At 40.7% G+C, this 19,212-nt stretch overlaps 1 protein-coding gene across 6 annotated transcripts in view; it reads right to left on the bottom strand.

Moving 5' to 3' along the window:
- Positions 1–19,212, bottom strand: part of iqsec3a (IQ motif and Sec7 domain ArfGEF 3a) — a 114,433-nt gene that overhangs the window by 87,412 nt on the left and 7,809 nt on the right. For 5 of the 6 annotated variants that reach the window (XM_057855285.1, XM_057855284.1, XM_057855289.1 and 2 more), the window contains exon 2: positions 3,143–3,223. In XM_057855285.1, coding sequence (XP_057711268.1) covers positions 3,143–3,223 — 81 coding nt within the window. Of the gene's footprint in view, positions 1–3,142; positions 3,224–7,396; positions 8,166–19,212 lie in introns of those variants that run through there. The other variant, XM_057855288.1, reaches the window with a different exon arrangement.

Below are 19,212 nucleotides of genomic sequence, written 5' to 3' on the forward strand. Positions count from 1 at the left end.
CGGTCGGGAAATATTTCAAAATAGAAATCCCGTCAATTAAAATCAATGGCTGCATGCAAGATTTGCGGCCTGAAAGAACCTGATAAAACATTTGAAGACGAAACGAGAACGAACACAACGAGTTTGAGCCTGCAAGAGCAGGACTGCTATCCAGAGGAAGCAGGGCGCTGGACCGGAGCAACTATCTCTGGTCAGTTCACTTCGTCTACTTTACTTTTACTGTCTTTTAATGAAAGAAATGCCACAGTAATTTGGGAAGTGTTTCCAAAGTAGGGTTGCCACCTTTCAGAAATAGAAATAAGGGACCCACGCCCTCCCGAAAAAACGAGGCTAATAGAGAGACGGGATGCTATGGTCAATTATTACTACTTATAATTGTGAGCGTCCGCAAATGCGGAAACAAGGTTGGACCTCGAAGCGGACAACAAGCGGGGGATAAGTACAAGGGTTTAATGATTGCAAACAAAAAATAACAAGCGATCGCGGGATAGTAGAAATAACAAAAGGAGTCCGTGACAGCAGGTCGACAGAGCTCAATACGAAAAACTCGAAGATTAACTAAGACGATAGGCAGCGAGCCAAAAAGCCCAAATAAAAACACTCAAATACCTGCACAGGGTAGAGGTTACAAACGAGAGCAGCACACTAACAGAAAAAACCCAATGCAAGGGCGTAACAAGCAAATGTAGCGAGACTATAGTGCAAGATGTCAAATGGCGATCAGCAAAGCAAATATCTCGGCAGCCTTCTCTGAGCTCACCCGTGCTTAAATGCTGCGTTGATAAGCCCGCATTGGATTCAGGTGCGACGTCAGGAACGCCCCCACTAACAGCCCAGCAACAAAACACAATCTAACCAGCAGCAGAATGTGACAATAATTTCATGAAAGTTGCACTGTTTGGCCTTTGAGAGGTTTAAAAAAAGTTTACTCAGTTCATTCAGAGCTTATTATTATGAACTTATTTTTACTTTCTTACTGTTGGGCTAGTATTATACTTTGTACTAGTCTTTTTCCTATTTTGCAAAGGTAAGCAACAGCCTGACAAAGACTTGATAGCAATGATTTCACATCCAATTATGTAGCTCTTTGGGGGAAGAAAAAAAAAAAAGAAATTATATATATATATATATATATATATATATATAAAATCGGTGTGGTATCGATATGGTATCGGTATCGGCCGATACTGCACAGCCAGGTATCGGTATCAGGGCTAAAAAATGGTATCGGTGCAACTACTAGTTACATCAGCAATTCCGAAACTACAAATCGCTGCAAAGCTACGAACAGATTTGCTGCGGATGGGTGCAGGATCTGCACATTATGACAATAGCAAACGGCAACACCATCTTTCTAGCAAAGGTAGGCAATGTGTGTTTACATTAGTCTGTGACCACGGATGTACAAATTTTTTTGTTGCAGAAAATGTAGCCTGTGTACAAATTCTTTGCCACTCTCTCACGTCAAAATACTACAGCTTTTTCATTTAGCAACGACAGGAATTATGTCTTATGAAGACAATGCACATGTATGTATGCTAGATTTTTAGCTGTAGGATTAGCTAACAACAGGCCGACTTAGGGCATAAAGTTACCGAAATTTGCGTAAACAAATGAAATTAACTTACCGGAGTGGAAGTGCATAGAGCAAACTCTGTGTGTAACTGGAGAATCAAACGTTATGCCCTTCCTTCTGATTGAGGTCACCCATGCCATTCTTCGACGTTTGGTAAGTTCAGATATGACCTTTCCCTCGCCTTTTCTCCATGTAGGGATCCGGGAAAAACTCAATGGTGTTCCGTCGAGCTGTACATTCTCCTTTCTATTCAATCGATTGTTGCAATTCTTTACCGCACAATAATTTCCAACCATTTTTAAAGAGCGACCTGTGTTGAAATGCCTCACTGTTTGTTTCCCGCTTCCAAAATGGCGATAGCGGCGAAAACCTCGCGAGTGCCACGTCATACGCTCGAGCCTAATAGTTGGGGGTGCTGCTGGCTCTGGTGGCCCAAGCCGTTGCTCGTTGGGGCAAGGCAGCTGGTTGGGGGCCTTATGCGATCGTCTACTTCGCCTATGATCAGGGCATGGGCCCTTAGAATCAATATCACTTTTCACCCCTATATGGCGCCCCTAGATGTTTCTATTTCCTTCAATGGCAGCAAACTTACATGTCTACTGAACGTTCCTAGCATGTAAAGTATGCCTGATTGTTTGCAGGTCACACATACACTTACATACACGCACACAAAAGACAAGGAGCTACATTCTAATCACTGCCAAGCAAAAAGCATGCGACATCATTTTTTTTTTCTTGTGCGTGCCCCCCTCCCCACATGAATACAGATGCATTACATGTGCTCGCCACTTTCCAGCATTAAAGACCCCCTTACACATACATACGATACACACAGCCTGTAACAATTTTTGGTGGTTGGTTTCCCCAAAAAAAAAAAAAAAATCTAACACTCAATGTGAGCACAGTGGACAGACAAAAGGCCCGCATGTGTGAGCATGGACGCTAATGGACGAGATGAGGTGTGGCGCTTTGTGCGTGTGCGAAGGGAGGGGATGCGATGCAGCGTGAAATCACGGACAACATGGCGGAAATCAACAATAAAACAGCATTTGGAACAGACAGGGGGGGAAAAAAATAAAAGTGATCAGATAACGACAAGAAAAAGGGACTTTTGGGCCCCGGTGAGTCCTGCTTTGAGGTGGTTTGTTACATTAAGCACTTGGGTTTTGAGTTCATCAGTTATGATCGTCATTAGTTGCTTCTGATAAAAAGCAAAAACAAAGTTCTTTGGAGTAGAGGATTGAATTGATTTAATAGATGAATCACTCACTTAAATGAAAGTAGGACTAATCAAATTGAAAACCAGATGATACTCCGGAAAAATCGTGCATCGATTGGAAACGGACTAATTTTTTGATTAGCACGCTCGCCGGAAAGCCATCTGGACTGCTAAAAGTAACAAATTATCATTAAGTCTGGGCTTGAGAATGCTAAATTGGTCAAATTAGAGCTCAAAACCCAAAGGAGTACAAAACTCAAGCATTTACAAACCACTTCAACAGACTACAGGGGTGGTGTAGTCGTTTTGAAAGCGTTGTTACTAGCACAGAGTCCACACAGTCCTACCTGGGGACACAGGCGGACGACGTCTCCCCCTCGGGGGCCTCCGGGGCCGGGCAGCAGAACTGATGGAGCACCGTTTGGTTGCTGGGTAAAGAAAAAAACAAGAGCGGGAATGAGGAATCTAACCAGGCGGACGGGACGGCGTCATCATGGAGATAGACAAAGACTCTGCAAGTCACGGAGACTCAGTAAAAAAGAAGAACATCTTTTCAGTATAGACCAGTGGTTCTTAAAGTTGCTAAATATACCAAACCCCACGAGTTTCCGAACCCTATGGAATTTAATAATGTTTTTTTTTTTTCCTTTTCAAATTCAAAACCAATATAGCTAAGCTACCAAGCGAATTCCTGTTGAAATTTATTCAACACATACAGTGGGGCAAATAAGTATTTAGTCAACCACCAATTGTGCAAGTTCTCCTACTTGAAAAGATTAGAGAGGCCTGTAATTGTCAACATGGGTAAACCTCAACCATGAGAGACAGAATGTGGAGAAAAAAAAAATCCCATTGTTTGATTTTTAAAGAATTTATTTCCAAATTAGAGTGGAAAATAAGTATTTGGTCACCTACAAACAAGCAATATTTCTGGCTGTCAAAGAGGTCTAACTTCTTCTAATGAGGTCTAACGAGGCTCCACTCGTTACCTGTATTAATGGCACCTCTTTTAACTCATTATCGGTATAAAAGACACCTGTCCACAATCTCAATCAGTCACACTCCAAACTCCACTATGGCCAAGACCAAAGAGCTGTCGAAGGACACCAGAGACAAAATTGTAGACCTGCACCAGGCTGGGAAAACTGAATCTGCAATAGGTAAAACGCTTGGTGTAAACTGGAAAGAAATCAACTGTGGGAGCAATTATTACAAAATGGAAGACATACAAGACCACTGATAATCTCCCTCGATTTGGGGCTCCATGCAAGATCTCACCCCGTGGCGTCAAAATGATAACAAGAACAGTGAGCAAAAATCCCAGAACCACACGGGGGGACCTATGAAATGACCTACAGAGAGCTGGGACCACAGTAACAAAGGTTACTATCAGTAACACAATGCGCTGCCATGGACTCAAATCCTGCACCGCCAGACGTGTCCCCCTGCTGAAGAAAGTACATGAACAGGCCCGTCTGCAGTTCGCTAGAGAGCATTTGGATGATCCAGAAGAGGACTGGGAGAATATGTTATGGTCAGATGTAACCAAAATATAACTTTTTGGTAGAAACACAGGTTCTCGTGTTTGGAGGAGAAAGAATACTGAATTGCATCCGGAGAACACCATACCCACTGTGAAGCATGGGGGTGGAAACATCATGCTTTGGGGCTGTTTTTCAGCAAAGGGACCAGGACCACTGATCTGTGTAAAGGAAAGAATGAATGTGGCCATGTATCGAGAGATTTTGAGTGAAAATCTCCTTCCATCAGCAAGGGCATTGAAGATGAGACATGGCTGGGTCTTTCAGCATGACAATGATCCCAAACACACAGCCAGGGCAACAAAGGAGTGGCTTCGTAAGAAGCATTTCAAGGTCCTGGAGTGGCCTAGCCAGTCTCCAGATCTCAACCCCATAGAAAATCTGTGGAGGGAGTTGAAAGTCCGTGTTGCCCAACGACATCACTGCTCTAGAGGAGATCTGCATGGAGAAATGGGCCAAAATACCAGCAACAGTGTGTGAAAAGCTTGTGAAGAGTTACAGAAAACGTTTGGCCTCCGTTATTGCCAACAAAAGGTGCATAACAAAGTATTGAAGGAACTTTTGGTATTGACCAAATACTTATTTTCCACCATGATTTGCAAATAAATTATTTAAAAATCAAACAATGTGATTTTCTGGGGGGTTCCCCCCCCCCACACACACATTCTGTCTCATGGTTGAGGTTTACCAATTTTGACAATTACAGGCCTCTGTAATCTTTTCAAGTAGGAGAATTTGCACAATTAGTGGTTGACTAAATACTTATTTGCCCCACTGTAGGTAATTTAGATTTTCTTCCCTTATGTTGTATTAAGTGAATTGTTTTGATTACGTTCAGATTTACATTGGCCCTTTTTATAATGAAAAGAGATGTCAATGTTGTGGAAGTGGAGAACACACCACTAATTTTGCTACTGAAAGTCCGACCTGCATCAAAGTTAGCATAACATTAATCTGTGTGAATTTCTCAAACTCGAGGAGGAAGCTGCTTTGAGAAAAATATCCTCATGCATGTTTTCTACTGTTAAACTATAAGAAATGTAGTGAACCAAGGTTTAGCCCTTCTCCACAGTTTTCATTTTAATTTTATTTACGTGGTCTTACAGCAGCTTTTGTTGAATTTGGCTGTGGTTGGGGACAAAAGGAGTAGTGTTTTACCTGAAGGAAGGCTCCATTTTTATTTGTTTTAGTTATTCACTGACTAAGAAGTTTTTTGGGGTTTTTTTTTTTGGTTATATTTCATGGATTTATACAGACAATTTTGAATTCCTTGATATTTAAGAGATGATTAACAAGTTAGTATTTCTTGTGTATGTTAACATAATTTGTGTTCAAATAATGCAATTTAAATTTGGTAATAAAATCCAGACATTTATTCTGTAAGTTTGCAATAAGTTTCTTCAGTAGTTTTAGAAAACAAAGGTTTGAATCAAATCACCTGAACCAATACATATGCACTGCAAAAACCCACCTCCTTAAAACTGAAAAAAAAACCAAAAAAACTTCCCTTGTTTTCAGTGTAAATCTCCTAGAAATGTTTGAAATTATCTGCTTCAAGTACATTTTACTCGGATTTCTAGAAATAAGAAAAATAGCTAGCTGAAAATAATTTTAACAGACTTATTTTAAGCAAAAATATTGTATATTTAATCTTAAAAAAAAAAAAACTTGTCAAAAATGTTCCTAATTCAAGAAAGATATTGTCTATTGTTATTTTTTGTACTACATTTAGGTGAAAAATGAACAACTTTTAGCTGTGTGGGCTCACTAAGAACATTTTGTAATATTTACTTCAAGTGAAATAATCTGACGCATACGACTAGAATTAAGAAAAATTATCAGTTTAAGACGTTATAAATTTGCGGTATGAAAGTTAGTATAAGTCAATACAGAATACGGAACCACAAATTTTGCACAAAGTGAGACTTGATTATGAAATTACCATTTTCACAGTCAAAGTCAATCCAAGGACAAAATAGGCCTTGTGATTAGAGTTGAATAATCGTTTCAGCCCTAGTCTGGCTTTATTTTTTTTTTTTTCAAGCTTGTGTCCGCCTCTGGATATGCATAAATGTATTAAGTGAAGATATATTTTTCTGTATTTCCACTCACACACATACATGCACGAACCTTCTTGATCAATGCAGCCTTCCCAAGATTAAATTGACCTTGCGCGACCCCACTTCCTGGGCCTCCTCCGTTCCCCTGCCGGCCCAAACCGCCTAATACCGCCCGGGTACCAAAATCTCTAAACGGAGTCGTGCTTGCAGGGGAAGAGAGAACAAACAGCGGGGGTCTAATCCACACACCACGCTCCCACTGTATGTCGCGTTAACCTCTCGGCGCTAATGTGTTTGCGTGCGGCTCGTCGCTGTGTCGATAGCCGACGTTTTTGAAACACGGCAACATGACACCACTAAACGATGACACAAAGAACAGAAGCGTGATGAGAATAACATTTTGTGCCATGTTTGTGTCAGCCTGCCCGCTGAAAGGCAATTAGCCTGGTTATTACACGTCATTTCACCTCGCTTCGTTTGTCAGACGTCAATTCCGCTAATGACGATATGGCTGAAAAGCCCCGCTTAATCAATGGGGACGAGCCAAAATAATTCTGACTTTGGCGGATAGGGGGAGAAATACATTGCTTCTGGAGCAGCTGTGTTTGTCGGGCGACCGCGCCAGCCTTCCAAACGAATCTCTCAGTCCATCCTAAAAGCCAACATACACACTCACGCGCGTAAAAATAAATAGACATCTTAAAAAAAGACTGCCAGAAAGCTGTGCGTCAGCGCATCACTCTCGAGAGACTCAGCTTGTCGGACAAAGAGCACGAAAATGTGTTTTTAGCCTAGAAAAACAAAAAGCCAAAGACACAAGGTCGTTGTTGACTTTACTATAAATCAGACACCTTATTAGGTACAGCTCCTGACCTCCAAAAACATGGGTATAAATAGGAAAAAAATCAATCTAAATAATATTCAACCCTGTTAAATGAAAACACAGCAGGATATAATACTAATGACAAGAATGAGAAGCAATGTAGTGGTGACAAAATACCTGAAAATATGTTGCTAGTGAGATCCAAATGCTGGGAAACAAGTGAAACTGAAAATTATTCGATTCCAAATGCAAAATCCATGAACAGGGAAACTAAGAACACTACAGGACACAACCTCACACCAACAATGAATTAACAAGACAACCATGAACACCTGGACAGGAAACGGATGTCTGGGGCAAGCTGATTGGTTAACACAGGTAAAACTAAAAAGTCTAAATTAGGCAAGACACCAACTAAAAACACTAGGAAATCATTAAACAGCACTTGCTTTTACTTCTGGGCAGACGCTACCAGTCAATTGCTCAATCTAATATTAAACCTAACTCACTCACTGCCATTGACGGTGATGGACGTCTAATCCAATTAGTAGCCCATCCATAGACTTCATAATATATTGACGGGACATTCATAGATGGCCTATCTCCGTCAAAGCTGACCGAGTGGAAACACAAACAGCATTTTACATTGAAAATTATTGTGAATAAATGCTGAAGGGAATAGGTACAGTTCTCGCACAAACCATACAATTGTTTGCATTAGTCTAACACATTCATCTAACTATAGTTTAGGCAGACTTCACTCCATGCCCTTGACACAGTAAAGTGAATTACCTTATCGGAGCTCATGTGGGGGAAAGGAAAAAATGGTACCGTTTCTCGTAGGCACCGTCTAACTGTTTGCATTACTCGAACACACGTAATATATTTAATCAGGGAATAGTATCATTTCTCATATTTACTGTAGGACTGAACTACTCTAAACACACCTAATATAAAATAAATAGCACACCAGAGTTTAATGAAAAGCAGAATAAGATACACAATCATAGAAGCCCAACGTGTGCATCACGAGCAAGATTGACGCACCAAAACTTGCAATCAGTTCTGCAAGGACAGAGCGCGCAAGTAAAGCCAGCCCGAATAACAAAGCTGATAGCGGGCGCTTGGGACGTCAAGACCAGCGTCGGTCGCTGTGGTAACCACGTCCCATCCGTGCACGAACCAATACCGCCCAAGACCGGCCACAGAGGGATGGTCCCGAAACAACATGCAGATTTGCTGCTCAGAAACATTTTCTATGTCGCCTTGCTTTGGATTCAGCATTGTTCCCTCCGTCGTCTGTTTTTGCCTTGTTTTTGACCATTGTCGACGAATAAATTGTCAACCTGTTTTCGGTGAGTCTTCTTCAAACTTTTGAAACATGGAGTCAGTACAAAGGGTTAAAATAAGAAGAGAACGCGCGGAATTTCCGCCTTCCCGGTTGGCAAGCTCCCGCGTGCGGCTTGGCCAGGGGGGCGAATTCCAACAATGCTTACATCCCTGAATTCTTTTGGCCGGGGGGGGGCGAATTCCAACAATGCTTACATCCCTGAATTCTTGATAGATAAGGACGTAAAACAGTCTCGATTCTTGGTCAAAAGCAACAACAACAACAAAAAAAACAGACAGTTTGCATTTATTTTACATAAGTATGTCGAATGTGCTGCTCGGCCTTAAGTCGCTGCCTTTCACCACAAAGAGCTTTTTACGTTGAAATTCTTGTGAATAAATGCTTAAATCCCTGAATTCTTTATAGATATGGATGTAAAACAGTCTCGGTCCTTGGTTAAAAGCAAAAAACAGGCAGTTAGCATTTATTTTACGTAAATATGTCGAATGTGCTGCTACCCTTTAAGCCCCTGTGGCACCGCCTTATCAACACAAAGAGCTTTTTACTAGGGCTGTCAAACGATTAAAATCTTTAATCGAGTTAATCACAGCTTAAAAATTAATTAATCTCAATTAATCGCAATTCAAACCATCGCTAAAATATGCCATTTTTTTCTGTAAATTATTGTTGGAATGGAAAGATAAGACGGATATATACATTCAACATACTGTATATAAGTACTGTATTTGTTTATCATAACAATAAATCCACAAAACAGCATTAACATTAACATTCTTTCTGTGAAAGGGATCCATGGATAGAAAGACTTGTAATTCTTAAAAGATAAATGTGAGTACAAGTTATTGTAATTTTGATCGTTTGTAAATTGTGACTAAATATTGCCATCTAGTGTATTTGTTGAGCTAAACTTAATGATTGAATGGAGTATTATTTTGCATAGCTATTTTGATTGGGAATGCCAGATCTCTTTGCATTGAGCGCTTTTCTTTTTGTGAACATTATTTTATTTTTGAGAGATAGCAATATTATTTTTGTTGAGCTTTCACTAAATGATACTGTAGCGACTTAAATGTTCTTAACTGACCAAATGCATGATGGGAATTTGAGCAACCATGAGTCACAGTGGTTGCTGCAAATGGTATATCTTCTCTGCATTGAGTATAATACATGGCGTTAAGAAAAAGATCATCTCCAGTTATTCTTGCTTATAACAGCATAACCTGCTTGCTTGCCACAATAGTTATACCAGTTGTGGAAGAGATGCCACCGCTTATTCCATTAAATAGCGCGGCTCCAATAAATGCCTGCGTTACCAATTCGTCCTTTTTGGTAAATAGCGGTGCTATGGACCGGCCATTCATGTTGGCTTGTTGTCGTCGGTTGGCTCGGTTCGTCTGTTTTCCTCCTGAGGAAGATGGCGGCGTACATATAAACACCGAGAGGCGTTGGATGGCTTATTGTGGGTACTTTTAATAACAAAACAAAAGCATGTGGGGGACGCAGCACTTGAGCCTGCGCTAACTGCGCACTTTCTCTTCTCTCTCGCTCGACCACTTTCTTCCTTACTGCTCAATCTGACAATGCCGGTCACATTGAAAATAACAGCGGCTCCCTTGGCGGGTGCCGGTAACACCTGCGTCCACAAATGGCGCCATTGTAGTCTGTTGGCGGCAATGCTTGAGTGGGTCGTTCCGCGCATGCATTAATTGCATTAAATATTTTAACGTGGTTAATTAAAAAATTAATTACCGCCCGTTAACGCGTTAATTTGGACAGCCCTACTTTTTACATTAAAATTCTTGTGAATAAATGCTTAAATCCCTGAATTCTTCATAGGTATGGACGTAAAACAGTCTCGATTCTTGGTTAAACGCAATAAAACCGGGCAGTTAGCATTTATTTTTCTTAGATGTGTCGAATGTGCTGCTAGGCTTTAAGTCACAGTGGCGCCGCCTTGTCACCACAAAAAGCTTTTTACGTTGAAATTCTTGTGAATAAATGCTTTAATCCCTGAATTCTTTATAGATATGGACGTAAAACAGTCTTGATTCTTGGTTAAAAGCAAAAAAACGGGCAGTTAGCATTTATTTTACGTAAATATGTTGAATGTAATGCTAGTCTGTTAGCCAATGTGGCAACCCCCTTAGTACAACAAAGAGCTTTTTTCATTCAAAATTCTTGTAAATAAATGCTGAAATCCCTGAAGTCTTTAGAGATGTAAAACAGTTTCAGTCTTGGTTAAAAGCAAAAAAAAAAAAAAAAACGGGCAGTTAGCGGTTATTTTACCTAAATATTGCGAAGTATAACGCCAATGCTGTAGCGGCTAATTCCTTCCATTGATTTATTCATAACGTTTCAAAATGCATGCGTAGTACGAACAATATAATAATTACCTTAAATCCTTGAACAAATCACTCCTCAGACAATCCTTCCTGTTTATATGTGGTACAGCTTTCGCACTTTTTCAACCTAAATCCGGCATTATGGCCCACCGTAGTCAATAGCACACGAGTTAATAGCTACTCAATTTTCATCCTTTTTTTTTTTTGTTTGTTTAAATCCCAACAGATAATGTCATCACACTCCACATCAAACGAACATAGACCGAGCTCTCCGGATTATAACTCTCTCCAACAACTCCCGGCTCGCCTCTCACAGGAAAATAAAAACTTGAAAGCCCTTTTTTAAGAGCGGGGAGGAACAGAACTGACATTTAAAGAAAGGCTGAAAGCGGAGCGCTCTGGGAATGGACCGGACTTCTTCTCGGAGTTCATTTGCCGTCCGCAGACTGGCACTGATTTATTGCTGTGAAGTTTGGGGAGTGCAATTCTATACCCGCTTGGGGTTTATTTATCTCCGTGTTGATTTGAGAGGATGGCAAACACACAGGATGTACTTCAAGGGCGTAGGTTGGTAGGGACGATATAACAGCATAACCTGCATGTACACTTTTTGATGGGGACGGGACATTATTAGGACCAAACAGATTACTAAACGATTATTGCACATTAGGTATACAATGATCCAAATGAGGGATGGCTATCTTGACTTTGTTGTTCCTTGTGGAGCCTGGCCTGACGGTAGTAGTTTTGCAAGGGCGCAAGTTCACACAAATTAATGCTATGCTAACTCTGATGCAGGTCGAACTTTTAGTAGCAAATTTAGTAAAGTGTCCCCCGCCTCCACAACATTGACGTCTTTTTACATTACTTACAGTGGCTTGTGCTGGCCGATAAACTTCTAATATCCCTGCTCTTCGAAAAGGGTGAAGGAGGAGACATGTTGCATTTCTGTCGGCGGGGTTGTGGGAGAGTGTGAGTGCGTCTGTGTGGCAGGTGAAGGGGGCAGGGGGTCAAGTCATCAGCCAATCAAACGTGCGTTTAAGTGGAAAAATGGACCGGCACATTCAGAAAGTGACAAAGGATAAATGTAAATCTGAACTATAGACTTCATAATATATTCACGGGGCCGATTAATAGGGAGCCTATATCCGTCAAAGCTTACCGAGTGGAAACACAGACAAAGAGCTTTTTACGGTGAAAATTCTTGTGAATAAATGCTTAAATCCCTGAATTGTTTATATAGACGTAAAACAGTCTAGATTCTTGATTAAAAGCCCCCAAAAAAACAAAACAAAAAAAAGGGCAGTTAGCATTTATTTTACATAAATATGTCAAATGTGCTGCTAATCTTTAAGCCACTGTGGCGCCGCCTTATCACCACACAGAGCTTTTTACGTTGAAAATTCTTATGAATAAATGCTTAAATCCCTAAATTATTTATACATATGAACATATAACAGTCTCAATTCTTGGTTAAAAGCAAAAAAACGGGCAGTTAGCATTTATTTTACGTAAATATTGTGAATTATGATGCAAATGCCGTGGTGGTTCATTTCTCCCATTAATTTTTTTCACAACGTTTCAAAATGCATGCACGGTACGAAAAATACAATAATTATCTTGAATCCTCGATCAAATCACTCCTGAGACAATCGTTCCTATTTGTATGCAGTAAAGCTTTCGTACTTTTTCAGCCTGAATCCGGCGTTGGATCGCTGCATGTGTTTGACATTAACTGCAACCGACTTCAACCGACTGAAGCGGAGTGTTGGACGGCCCACTACATGAAGGCATGGCGCAGTGTCTGGGGAAGGTGTCTTGTCAATTTCGTTATGAAGTCTATGTCTGACCATAATGAAAATAATTCACTTAATAATGGTAGTGTCTATTCTATCCTTACAACTTATGGGAAGACAATCATTACCCTTATACCTGAACTCATTATTTCATGAAAATAAGGTGGCTTAAAAGTTGGTGGGGACAATTAGAGCATCCTGAAAAGTTGCTCGTGTAATGTCCCTACTGTCCCTATGCAAACCTACGCCCTTAATGTACTGTAGCCCAGGCAAAAGGTCATAAGGAGAGCGATCGTTCAGTCCGGCCTGGTAATTACCGTAATTTCGTAATCGGGCGATGCATCCCGATGCGGGGCATGGACGATTCAACTTGATGCGGGCAACAAGCCGAATCGATTCAGCGCATTTCAAAATACATAAGTACGTTCAAAAATCTTCCCTGCGCAATTCCGGTGATGCAACAGATTTGGTTTCCCCATTTGTATTATTATTCTCATGTTTCATTTTTTACGCACTGCATAACTCTGGTCAAGTTTCCCACCAACCTCGTAGAAGCCAAAATGTCTCCAAATGTCTGCTTTCAACGTCTTAGGTGCATCAATAATCTTTCTCGCTCCCTCTTTCTCCGCTTCAGCCATTGTTATGTTATGTCCTATCTCTTAGAGGTTAGATCTTGTGCCCGAACCCGAACGGGCCGGTCGGGCCGGGCCCAAAATGTTAAGCATTCACGTTTGGCCGCGCCGGACTAATAAATTATTTTTTTAAAAACTGGATAAAACCGAGAGCAGGCTCTCTGTATTGTGCATTTGCTTGTGCATGCACATGAACGCAGTGGTGCCGCCCGCTTTTTCTTCTTCTCCACGCGCTGTGGCGCTTGCGATTCGTTACGAACGACACTTTTATTTATGCACACAAAGGCAACACAAATGTGATCCTTTTGAATGTTCTCCTCTGTGTGTCTGCAAAACCATATTTTTTTTTTTTACATTAAACCTTCCCAGCGTTATTTCGTTGTGTAAATGCTTTTATAATGATCATAAAAATATGTAGACTATTTAAACATTAAGAAAACTTCCGTTTTTTTTTTTTTTTTTCCAACTGAGAATACGTTACGAAACACTTTTTTTATGCACACAAAGGCAACACAAATGTGATCCTTTTGAATCTTCTCTGTGTGTCTGCAAAACCCCATGTTTTTTCTTTTTTTTTTTTTTTTTTTTATATTAAACTTTGCTGGCATTATTTCGTTGTGTCAATGCTTTTATAATGATCATAAAAATATGTAGACTATTTAAACATTCAGAAAACTTGCGGGGTTTTTTTTGCCAACTCAAAGAAATGAAAATAAATTGCTGCTGCGTTTTTTGTTTTTGTTTTTTTCCGCGTCACTCCAACAACAACAACAAAAAATTGGGTTTTTCAGGCTGGGCCTGCAAATCTAGTTAATTGATCGGGCTCGGGCCGGGTCGGGCTTCAATACCAGCGGGCCGTGTCGGGTCGGGCTGGATTTTTTTAGGCCCGATCAAACCTCTTCTATCTCTCTGCTGTCTCGATTGCAAAAAACTGATATTTCCTCATGTTGAAACCGATTGTTATGGCGCTAAAATGCTGCTGCACTTCATTTTAATTCATTATTTTTTATTGTTATGTGGTAGTTACTGCATTTCTAAGTTAACAACAATAACAATAGTTCCTACTGTTACTGTCGTGTCGACAGCGATGAGCTCACTCGGATTTCCGACTTACGTTGTCACTTTCATTTTACCGTATCAATCCATAGAGGAAACATTCATTCATCATGATGAAACGAGCAAGTTATACAGCAGCCTTTAAAAGAAAAGTCACATCTGTTTGGTTTTCTCCTGGATTCTGGTAAGTTCAAGAAGTTATCAGATCATATTATTACCGCATGTATTGTTAGTTTACAGTAATGTTTTGAACTACCAATGTGCTATGCTTGTGCTGTGTTTCACCAGTCAGTAAAATGACATTTCTGTATCTGTACACGAGCCCTGTTTTCTTGTATTCTTCTATTTATTGGTGCTAAAATTAGGGTGCGCGTTATACACGGGTACAATAATTTTCCTTAGATTTTACAAGTAAATTTGGCTGCGCGTTATACACGGGTGCGCCTTATATTCGGGAAATTACGGTAGTCGCGTCCTCACTTCGTTTTTGCGCGCGTAGAATCCAATAAATCAACGAGGATGCATCGGAATTCAATTGGACGCGCAGTGCCCGTTCCGGTTGCCGCTGTAGGGCTCAGAGGCAAAAGGTAGCATCGCGCTCCTCGGTGGAATTAACCTTACCTGACGTTTCCTCGGGCTAATAGGTCGCTACAATGCGCAAACAATGTGTGCATGTTGGCTAAAGAGCGATGAAAAAGAGCATACGAGTCAAGTTTTGTGAGGCTGTTCTCAAGCGACCAATCAAAAGACAGCCTTTCAAACCATGTCATTGCATGTTTTCCACTGTTAATTACATGCAAAACAACAAAATTGTCAAGGGGGTTTCATCGCAAAGCTTCCTGGGACTGAAATCTCCACGACAGATGGGCCACCGTTTTAACATCCTATTCAAATATCGCCCCGTTGAAGGCACGTTTGCTGGATCGAGCGACCATTGTGAGTCACGCCATACTACATTTCAACTCTCGGGATGCTTCATTAATAGAGCCGCACTGCTGACAGGGAACGTCTCCGCTAGACTTGCTCACATTCCGCTGCCAGCTCACAGAAATGAAGCAATTTAAAAGCACCCAAATGTGATATCGTGTGATTTAGAATTACGGCAGGGGCTCCGGCGCCGAGTCACCCCGTCATGACCGGCAAGCGGACGTGATTCCCATTCTCGCCTATGGAAAGGGACGCCCAGATAAAAGCCGAGAAGGGAAGAAATGAACGTTTGACTTTCGGAGTGATGAGAAGGCAGAGATGGAGAGTGGAGATTGGAGCCCGCCATGTGCATCCCCCATCCCCTTCCCATCTATCAGTCGCCAATCTATCTCTGTGCCCCGCTCGTGTTTTACGGGAAAAAAAAAAGAAGAGAGCTATTGATTTTTACACACAAGTTGCCTTCTTTCCTTGGAGGCACTCAGATGTTCAATGCTACAAACAAACAGAAGAAATGTATTTATTACGTCCTCATTTAATGGCTGTGATTGGTGGAATTTCTGTATTTGACGTTATTTGGACCGTATTCAGAAAATGTAGGACTATTGAACAATGATCCCTCGCTACTTCGCGCTCTCAGTTAAAAAATGAAAATAAAAATTACAGTATTTTATTTTAAAAAGTTAAGATATACAATGGTAGGAAAAAGTATCTGAACCTTTTGGAATTCCTCACATTTCTGCATAAAATCACCATCAAAAGTGATCTGATCTTTGTCAAAATCACACAGATGTAAAAACTGTGTGCTTTAACTAAAACCACCCGAACATTAGATTTTCATATTATAATGAGGATAGCATGCAAACAATGACAGAAGTGTGAAGAATAAGTAAGTGCAATGAGCAATTGAAATAAATTTTTACCAAACATTTTTAGTCAAGTGTGTGCCCAGTCACTGATAAGTGGTTTAAAGCTGCCCTCCCCACTATAAAACACACACCTGGTAAGAAGTGTCTTGATGAGAAGCATTGTCTGATGTGCATCATGACAAAAGAGCGGTCTGAAGACCTGCCATCGAGGATTGTTGATTTGTATAAAGCCGGGAATGGGAAACAAAACCATCTCTAAAAGTCAGGATGTTCATCAATCGGCAGTCAGAGAAGTTGTTTTCAAATGGAGAGAGTTTGGCACTGTTGCTTCTCTACCAAGGAGTGGCCATCCACCAAAGATGATGCCAAGAGTTCAGCGCAGAATACTCGTAGAGGTAAAAAAGAACCCTTGAGTGTCTGCTAAAGACTTACAGAAATCACTGGCACAGTCCAATATCTCTTTGCACACATCAACTACTTATATGTAAAACTATGGCCAAGAATTGTGTTCATGGGAGGACTCCACGGAGGAAGCCACAGCTATCTAAAAAAAAAAAATACTTGGACAGTTGGAAGTTTTGGCAAAATATGTTGTGAACTGATGAACCCAAAGTTGAATTGATTGCGAGTAACACACAATGTCGTGTGTGGAGGAAAAATGGAACAGCTCACCACCATCAACACCTCATCCCCACCGTGAAGCATGGTGGAGGGAGCCTCATGATTTGGGAGTGTTTTGCTGCTTCAGGGCCTGGACAACTTGCAATCATTAATGGAAGAATGAATTCAAAAATTTATCAAGATGTTTTGCAGGAAAACGTGAGGCCGTCTGTCAGACGGTTGAAGCTAAAAAGAGGATGGATGCTGCATCAAGACAATGATCTAAAACACAGAAACAAATCAACTTCAGAATGGTTTCAGAAGAACAAAATACACGTTCTAGAGTGGCCAAGTCAAAGTCAAATGAAAATGAAATGAAAAAAATTTACTTAATAATGGTGGGGTCAATTACAACAATTAAAACATATGAGAAGACAATCTAAATTACTTATATAACTGAACTCTTTATATAATGCAAATAAGGTTGCTTAAGAGTTGTTGGGGACAATTTGAGCACCCTAAAAAGATGGTAGTGTTATGTCCCTACATCCCCTATGCAAACCTACACTCTTGGTTCCACAGTCCAAAAAACTAGGCCAAAACCTTAATAAATAATGCTGGTACATGTGTTGGGTTCTAACGTGGGGTTGTGTTTTGCATGCTGCTCCTGAACCATGTGACTGATGAGAGACTGAGAAAGGTGCGGCAGAGTTTTAATCTCTCTTTCCATGTTCTGATGTTGTTGGCATCAGCTACGGCGAACAGTAGCCGTGTCGTGTTACACAAGTTCTGAAATAAATGATTACAATCCTGACGAAACTGGCAACTGCCTTGCCCATGTTACAATAATTATCATAACAATGAGAGTCATCCTCGTGATCATAGACATATTTTTCGAGCCATTTCACTGACCTGCACACCACGCTCATATTTTTCATTGGTAAACGTCACCTTCCTTTCCTTTTTCCTTACCTGCACTCACCTTCTTGACACCCATGTTGATTTCTCTCACAAGAAAATCCCCCATGTGTCCATCTTGTGGGAAAACAACAAAATTGCAACATTGTCGTAAATCGTTGTATTTCGAGACAAACAATGAGTCAATTTTTAGGGATTGTATTTTGATACCATCGTATGTTGAGGTACCATTGTGCATTGAAGACCCCAAGGTGTAAATAAGCTCCGCCTCTGGGCAGTCCCCTTCAACCATGAAATACGAGGGATCACTGTATTCTCGAAATTATTCAACATTAATCTTTGCAAGACCTCCACTGTACACTGTATATGATTGAAGATCTTTTTCTCCTTTTTAGAGTGGTGCCGTAATACTCCTTGGTACAAAAATACTCCTTGAGCTATGACTCACTTGAGCTCCAAGCTCATAAATCCGAGCATCTCGGAACAAGGGGAGACCACGGGATCCGGAAGCAGGCGCTCAGCAGGGTAGCTCACTATGTATTTTACGCTGTTGTTTTCGCCCCCTCTAATTGCCCTTCGAACGTTTCCCCGTTTGGAGCTTCAGAGAACAGTGAGGGGCAGAGGCCTCTGAGCTGACATGCTCGCAAGGGCATACGAAGAAGGGGGCAACATTAAGGTTTGGCCTTGTCAGACCAAGGGGTTAACACAGAAGAACAACTCGGGGACAAGTGACACACACAAACACTTCCATCGCGTCTTTCGACACCTGCCTCAGTGTCTGAATTCCATCCTCAAATGATGTGACATTTGAGTGTCAATTTCAAATATGACCAAAATTAACTTCATTAGCAGTTCCACAGTTTAGCAGATGGTGAGCAATTCAAAAAGTGTTCGTATATAGTAGTGCATAGACCTCACCATCAGTTGACAAGACAGCTCCCACAAACATTGCAGTACGCCTTCCCGTTGGGGGCCGACCCAGGCAGAGTATTTGGCTTTCACTGTGATACTTAAACACAAGCTGTGTTCAAACGCTGGATTTAGGTGGATAAAGGACGAAGGTTTTACTCCATACAAGCAGGCAGGAGTGTCTCAAGATTGATTTGGACGAGGATTCAAGGTAATTATTAGATAAAATAGCCCCATGCCTGCACTTTGAAACATTGTGTAATAAATTAGCGTAACTTTAGCTCGAAATATTTACGGAAAATGAATGATAACTGCCTGTTTTTTGTTTTGTTTTTGGTTTTGTTTTGGTTTTTTTTAACCAAGAATGTTGACTGTTCTCCGGTGGTATGAAAAAGTATCTGAACCTTTTGAAATTTCTCACAGTTCTGCAAAAAACAACATCAAATGTGATGTGATCTTTGTCAGAATCACACAGATGAAAAAACTGTCTGCTTTAACTAAATCCACCCAAACATTTATAGGTTTTCATATTTTATTGAGGATAGTATGCAAACAATGACAGAAGGGGGGAAAATAAGTATGTGAACCATCACATT

This window comes from Corythoichthys intestinalis, chromosome 13 (genome assembly GCF_030265065.1).
Source record: "Corythoichthys intestinalis isolate RoL2023-P3 chromosome 13, ASM3026506v1, whole genome shotgun sequence".
Classification (NCBI taxonomy): Eukaryota; Metazoa; Chordata; class Actinopteri; order Syngnathiformes; family Syngnathidae; genus Corythoichthys; species Corythoichthys intestinalis.